At 42.3% G+C, this 7,175-nt stretch overlaps 1 protein-coding gene across 1 annotated transcript in view; it reads left to right on the forward strand.

Moving 5' to 3' along the window:
* nomo (nodal modulator) overlaps nucleotides 1-5,862 on the forward strand; it is an 89,368-nt gene extending 83,506 nt beyond the window's left edge. The window contains exon 31 of the mRNA XM_072560172.1: nucleotides 3,884-5,862. Within this exon, the coding sequence (XP_072416273.1) occupies nucleotides 3,884-4,015 (132 nt within the window). The 3' untranslated portion in view covers nucleotides 4,016-5,862. The remainder of the gene's footprint in view (nucleotides 1-3,883) is intronic.
* The last annotated feature ends 1,313 nt before the right edge of the window (nucleotides 5,863-7,175 follow it).

The raw sequence follows: 7,175 nt of genomic DNA on the forward strand, positions 1-7,175 counted from the left end.
TACCAGAAGAGTGGGCAAATAATACTACAGCCAGTATAGGCTATAATAAAAACAAAGTACTACCATTGCTATAGATCAGAAAGTGCTGGAGAAACTCTGGCAGTATCTGTGAAGAGAGCGTAGGGAGATGCTCCCAGATCTGCTAAGTTTCTCCAGCACCAGTTATTTTGAAGTCCGTATACCCTACTTGTGAAAAAAACAGTTTCTTCCCCGCTGACATTAGACTTCTGAATGGATCTGTCAAATTTTTAGTTTCATGTTGATTTCGCTGTCTGTGCACCTTTTCTGCAGCTGTAACATTATATTCTTCGCTCTGTTCTATTACCCTGATGCAGTTTGTATGGTGTGATCTGCCTGCACGGCACGTAAAACAAAACTTTTCACTGTACCTAGGTACGTGACAATAATAAATCAAATCAAATATTTGTGTGCCCAATAACAGAAAAGTTTGGGACTTTCCCTTTCTCTTTGTGAATTTCATTGACAGGGTAGGATTAAGAATATATTTAGCAAGACTTTTGTTTTTAGTGGGAATCATTCAAAGTACAATGGCAGCAGCATTGGAGCTGTGACCCGGTTATTTCTCTATCAATATCTGACCACCGTCTTCAAAAAAACATCAACAAAATGATGTGTTGTGCTATCCCCAAATAATGGTATTAGCACAAAGATCTGCGAAATTGTTAATTTAATACAGTTGCTTGGTTTGGTGAGCCACATATGAACCCTTAATAACAGTTCCTCACATTTTTTTGTACAAGGATTGAGAAAGCATTTTCAGGATTGTGAAGTGATGGGGCTTTAAAATGTTTGTTGCTGATTTGTGGCAGAAAAGGGGATTTTGTTGTAATCTTATCTTGCACACGGTGGATGTATTTCATTTGTACCACATTTGATCTTAAAAAAACCGATGTGTGCAGTCTAATTTCACGTGGCATTAATTTTCCTAGCAAACCATGGAGCTCTTATCTACTGTGTCATGTGCAGTCATAAATTCATATAATACATTATGCTGTTTTGTTTCAGTGAGCTTTTTTTTAACCCTTCTCCATAGTTTGGTGAATATTTAGGCCACAGAAAAATAAATTCATAGCATTTTAATTCATTTACTCACTCCGTTAGGCTTATTATTTTAGTTAGTGTTGCCATGGTCACAATAGTGAATTCTTGTCACGATTATTTGCAAGAAATGCAATTTTGTCATACGTAAGGAACCCTCTGAGATCTTTCCTCTACATTATTTTGTGGAGGTTACTACAACTTCAAGTGTGATGGAATGCAGAAACATTGTGTCAATTTAAGGAGATGGACAGATTTTTAATTGGTAATGGGTTAAAGGCTTATGGAAAGTTTATGGTATGTTCATGTGCTGTGAGATTCTGTACTCTTTCCTGGAATGAAAGAATATAGATTCGCACAGCACAGGAACAGGCCCTTCGGCCTACCATCTCTGTGCCAAACATGATGCCATTCTAAACTAATCCTATCTGCCTGTACGTGGTCCGTATCCTTCTATTCCCTGCCTGTTCATATGTCTGTCTAAATGCTTGTTAAATATTGCTATCGTTTCTGCTTTTACCGCTCCCCGAGCAGCACATTTCAGGCACCAGCCACCCTCTCTATAAAAAAGATTTGTTCACATATATCCTTTAGACTTTTCCCCCTCTCACCTTAAACCTATGCTCCCTAGTAATTGAAGTTTCCACCCTTGGTGAAAGCCTCCAACTATCCACTCTAACAGTGCCTCTCATAATTTTGTCTACTACTGTCATCTCACCCCTCAGCCTCTGATGTTCTAATGAAAGCAACCCAAGTTTGTCCAACCTCTCCTTATAGCTCATACACTCCTATTCAGGCAACGTCATGGTAAGTCAGGCAGCATCAAAGGAGCAGGAGAATCGACGTTCGGGCATAAGCCCTACTTCAGGAATGAGGAGGGTGTGCCAAGCAGGCTAAGATAAAAGGTAGGGAGGAGGGACTTGGGGGAGGGGTGTTGGGAATGCAATAGGTGGAAGGAGGTTCAGGTGAGGGTGATAGGCCAGAGAGGGGTTGGGGGCGGAGAGATCGGGAAGCAGATTGCAGGTCAAGAAGGTGGTGCTGAGTCCGAGGGTTGGGACTGAGAAAAGGTGGGGGGAGGGGAAATGAGGAAGGTGGAGAAATCTGCATACATCCCTTGTGGTTGGAGGGTTCCTAAGCGGAAGATGAGGCGCTCTTCCTCCAGGCGTCGTGTTGCCATGGTCTGGTGATGGAGGAGGCCAAGGACCTGCATGCACTTGCTGGAGCAGGAGGGGGAGTTGAAATGTTGAGCCACGGGGTGGTTGGGTTGGTTGGTCCGGGTGTCCCAGAGGTGTTCTCTGAAATGTTCCACAAGTAGGCGACCTGTCTCCCCAATATAGAGGAGGCCACATCGGGTGCAGCGGATCAGTAAATGATGTGTGGAGGTGCAGGTGAATTTGTGACGGGTATGGAAGGATCCCTTGGGGCCTTGGAGGGAAGTGAGGGGGGAGGTGTGGGCGTAAGTTTTGCATTTCTTGCAGTTGCAGGGGAAGGTGCCGGGAGTGGAGCTTGGGTTGGTGGGGGGTGTGGACCTGATGAGGGAGTCGTGGAGGGAGTGGTCTTTCCGGAACGCTGATAGGGGAGGGAAGGGAAATATATCCTTGGTGGCGGAGTCTGTTTGGAGGTGGTGGAAATGATGAAGGATGATACGATGTATGCGATGATGCGATGAAACGTCGATTCTCCTCCTTTGATGCTGCCTGACCTGCTGCGCTTTTCCGGCAACACATTTTTCAGCTCTGATCTCCAGCATCTGCAGTCCTCACTTTCACCTAACATCATGGTAAGCCTCTTCTGCACCTTCTTGAAACCTTCCACATTCTTCAATGCACACAATACTCCAAATGTGGCCTAGTTAAAGTTTTATACAGCTTATTATTTCTTGCCAATGTTTATACTCCAAGCCCTAAACGATAATGGGAAGCATGCCTTGACCGTTTGTGTTGCCTCTTTCAGGATCTATGCACTTGGACCCCAAATCCCTGTGTTGTTATTAATGCTTCTAAGGGCCCTCCATTTACTGTAGACTTTTCTGTTGAATTTGACCTCCCAAAATGCATCAGCTCACACTTGCCTGGATTAAATTTTATCTGCCATTTCTCCGCCCAACATTCCGACTGATCTATATACTGCTGTATCATTTGATAACCTTCCTCATTACCCACAGCTCCACCAAACTTTGTGTTTTCTGCAAGTTTACTACTCCGACTACCTACGTTTTCATCCAAATCATTTATATATATTAAAGACAACAGAGGTCCCAGTACTGATCCTTGCAGAGCACCAGTGGCAGCAGACTTCCAGTCAGCAAAACACTCTTCCACAGCTCACCTCTGTCACCTATGACCAAGCCAATATTTTATACAATTTAACTTCTGGACCAGCCTATCATAACAGACCTTGTTAGATGTTTCAATCAAGTCCACAGAGACATCATCAACTGCCGTACTCTCATCAACCATCTTTACCAGTCTCTCAAAGACTGGATAGATTTGTGAGCCCTGCTTTTCCCTAACAAGCCCATTTCTTACCAAGCATGAGTAAAAGCATGGAGTTGAGGCTGAATTAAGATCAGCAATGATTGTATTAAATGGCAGAGCAGACTTGAGGAGCTGAATCCTACTTAAGTTTTTATTGAATCCTGGCTTACCATTAGGATTTCCTGCTAATACTTAATCTGCTGTAAGTTAACTCATTACTTGATAACCTTCCTCTTTATTTGAAGTATGATTTAAATTATAATTTCATAATTTAAACTTCATTCTCATTTATATCAGTTGAGTTGTATTAAGTAATAACAGGTGTGCCTTTCCCTTTTCCTCTGCAGCTGATCCCGTTGCTAACGCAGTTGATAAATCGCTTACAGGGTGTGAGGGCACTCAGTCAGGGTGGTTTAGATGGTGCAAGCCAGGAGGATGCAAAGAGACAAGCCAAAAGGCTAAAGACCAGACGCACATGAATACCTGTAAAGACCAGACGCACATGAATACCTGTAAAGACCAGATGAAGATGAATACATGTAAAGACCAGACGCACATGAATACCTGTAAAGACCAGATGAAGATTAATACGTGTGAAGACCAGATGCAGATGAATACCTGTAAAGACCAGATGCAGATGAATACGTGTGAACGAAGTGGCTGGGCTTTATGTCAGATCTGCACGTTTATAAGGTCTGTCATTCATTATCTGGTTTGTTTACTTCACCTATCCTCCGGGATTGTTAATTGTTCGTCATTACAAGTTTCGAGTCTGGAGTTTTACTGCTAACCTCTGCTGATTTGAACTAAAATTTGTTTATGTTAAAATTTGGGATTACATATGTATGTTTTTGATCCATGATCGGAATTTAAAGATTTAAGAAACACATTAGTTGGGCTGAATTTTGATCAGAAAAGATGTTAATTTATTTTCATTGTTGTTCAAACTCAATCAAAAGCAAAGCCATGCAATCAATGATGCCTGTTTTATAATGTACTGTATATTTGAACTGAGCCATTTTGATATGTGGTAAAATGTGAGTGTTTGACAAACAGCTGTGGTGCTTTATTGAACACACAAGCAAACTGAAAGGAGTCAAATCCTACATTAAAAAAAGTCACAGTTTTGCTTCCGTGGTGAACAGTGAGATTCTGGATCAATTCTTCTCAATTTAGCAAGGGTTGTCACCTCACTTCAGTTAAAACCTTAAGAGTTATCTCACTTTGACACAGGAAATCTTTTGAAATATTAGTTTGTCTGTTTGGGAAGTGTCCACTGGCCTCTTGGTTTATTGTAAATCTGTTTTATTCTGTTACACAACCGAGCCTGTGACTGAAGACCACGCAATGGATTTTATCTTGAAATTCTTTGCATTTTAGTTTGCTGGCAAAATGCTTGAGAAGGTGAGGAGCAGGGATTTGTATTTGTATTGCATTTGTGCAGCGTTTTTAGTGTACTGGAACATCATAAGGTGCTTCACAGGAGTGTTATAAAACAAAATACAGGGATTTACAATTCATCCAGCACCCTCAGGACCGGGCCAGTGCCAGATTTTGGATATTTCGAGATTTCAGGTTGGCTAGTTTGGACTAGAGTAGGTAAGGTGGAGGTCAGAGGTCATTTGGTGAGGGGGATGGAGCAGTTTGTAATATGGCAAAGATACTAACTAGCCTGGAGACACTTTGTGCAATTGTCCAGTTAAGTATTTTTTGAAAGAAAATGCATTCAATTAAAATTGAGGCATGGATGATTATAAAATTATCAGCTTTTCAGATGCTGTCAGTTTTTGGGTAGCCACATTTGAGCTGCTCTTATCTATAAGACATCAAGTCACACAGGAAGATGATCAGTCTGGTCAAAAACAAGGCCAGTATTTGTTGCTAATGGTTTTAAGAAAGTCTTGAGAGAGGTTGAGAGTGTAAGGAGGCAGTTGAAGGCACAGCCATCAATGGTGGGTAATTGCATTTGTAAATACCCAAGAGCCAGAATTAGGTGAATGCAGATATCCTGGAGTTCTGCAGGGCTGGAGGAGATTAGAGATAAGGAGTGCCACATTTTTGAGGGTTTGGAAAACGTAGATGCAGACTTTAAAATGTAGACTTAATGTAAACCAGTGAACACAGGTGATTGATGAGCAGAAATGTTGCGAGTCCAGATATGGGTAGCCGAGTTTTGAATTATTGTGTTTGAATAAGGGCAGGTGATGGCCCAGTTGTATTGTTGCTAGACTAATAATCCAGAGATCCATGTTCCAGGAACCCGGGTTTGAATCTCACTGTATCAGATGGTGTAAAATAAAAAATGACTCCAGAATTCAAAGTCTAATGATGAAATCATTGTTGATTATCATGAAAACCTATCTAGTTGTTCCTCAGGAAGCCTCCAGTCTCAGCATTGTGGTCGATACTTAACTGTCTCTGGAATAGCTGAGAAAGCCACTCCATTGTATGGACCATGGTAAAGAAGGGACTGAAACAAGATGAACTGCCTGGCCTTGACTAAAACAACGGGAGCCCATGGCCTGTTGATCCCGCAAAGTCCTCCTTACAAACATCTGCCAAAATGTGGAGAGCTGTCTCTCACACTAGGCAAACAACAGCCTGACCGAGTCATACTCAGGGAATCATACCTTACATGCAGTCGCACTTATGTTCCTATGCAACACATCACTATCCCTGGATTTGTCCGGTCCCACTGCAGAAGTGGCAGCACAATAATATACAGTTGGGAGGGAGTTATCTTGGGAGTCTTCAGCATTGATTGCAGACCCCATAAAATCTCATGGCTCCAGTTCGAACATCAGAAAGGAGATGTCTGCTGGTTGTCACAGCCTCCCTCAGCTGATTAATCACTGTCCTCCATGTTCAACAGCACCTTCTCAACAGACGTTGACCGATTTAACATCTCACCTGGTCAGCTATGGGTACCATCAGCAGCATCAGCACAGCAACCTCATGGCACAGTGTTTACCTAAATCGCTATCAGGCCAGGAGTCGATCCCTGGTGTAATAAAGAGCGCAGGAGGGCATGACAGAAGCAGCATCAGATATAATGGGGAACAAAGGGTCAATCTAGTGAAGCTACAAAACAGGGCTGTTGAGTTTGGGCCATTGAGTATATTCAAGGCCAAGATTGACACATTTTTGATCAGTAAGGGAACTTGGGTAACGGGGAAAAGTAGTGTTGAGGATAATCATAATCATGGTCCTATTGAATGGCAGAGCAGACTCAATGAGCCAAATGGCTTATTTCTGTAATGTCTGGGTGCATTCATTTTCATGGAATGTGAAAGGATGGTGTCAGATTGGTTGGTTTTACCAGAACCATTCTTGAGAATGAGTGTAAACTGTGAACATCTGTTGGTTAAATGGGGAATGGAATAGGCCACCCTGCAGTCTGTTCCACACACTCTTCCTCTCCCTCGGTCTACAGCACATATATTTAAAAAACGGTCTTCCAGCTCCTTTCAGTGAAGAAGAGTCAAACTCGACTTGAAACATTAACTCTCTCTCTCCACAGATACTGCCAAACCTGCAGAGTTTTTCCAATGCACTGGTTTTATTTTGGGTCTCCAGCATCCGTGGGGGGTATTTTGTATTTATTTTAACGGAAGAATCTTAGCACTCCAAGGACAGAGA

The sequence above is a fragment of the Chiloscyllium punctatum genome, chromosome 40 (assembly GCF_047496795.1).
Source record: "Chiloscyllium punctatum isolate Juve2018m chromosome 40, sChiPun1.3, whole genome shotgun sequence".
Lineage (NCBI taxonomy): Eukaryota > Metazoa > Chordata > Chondrichthyes > Orectolobiformes > Hemiscylliidae > Chiloscyllium > Chiloscyllium punctatum.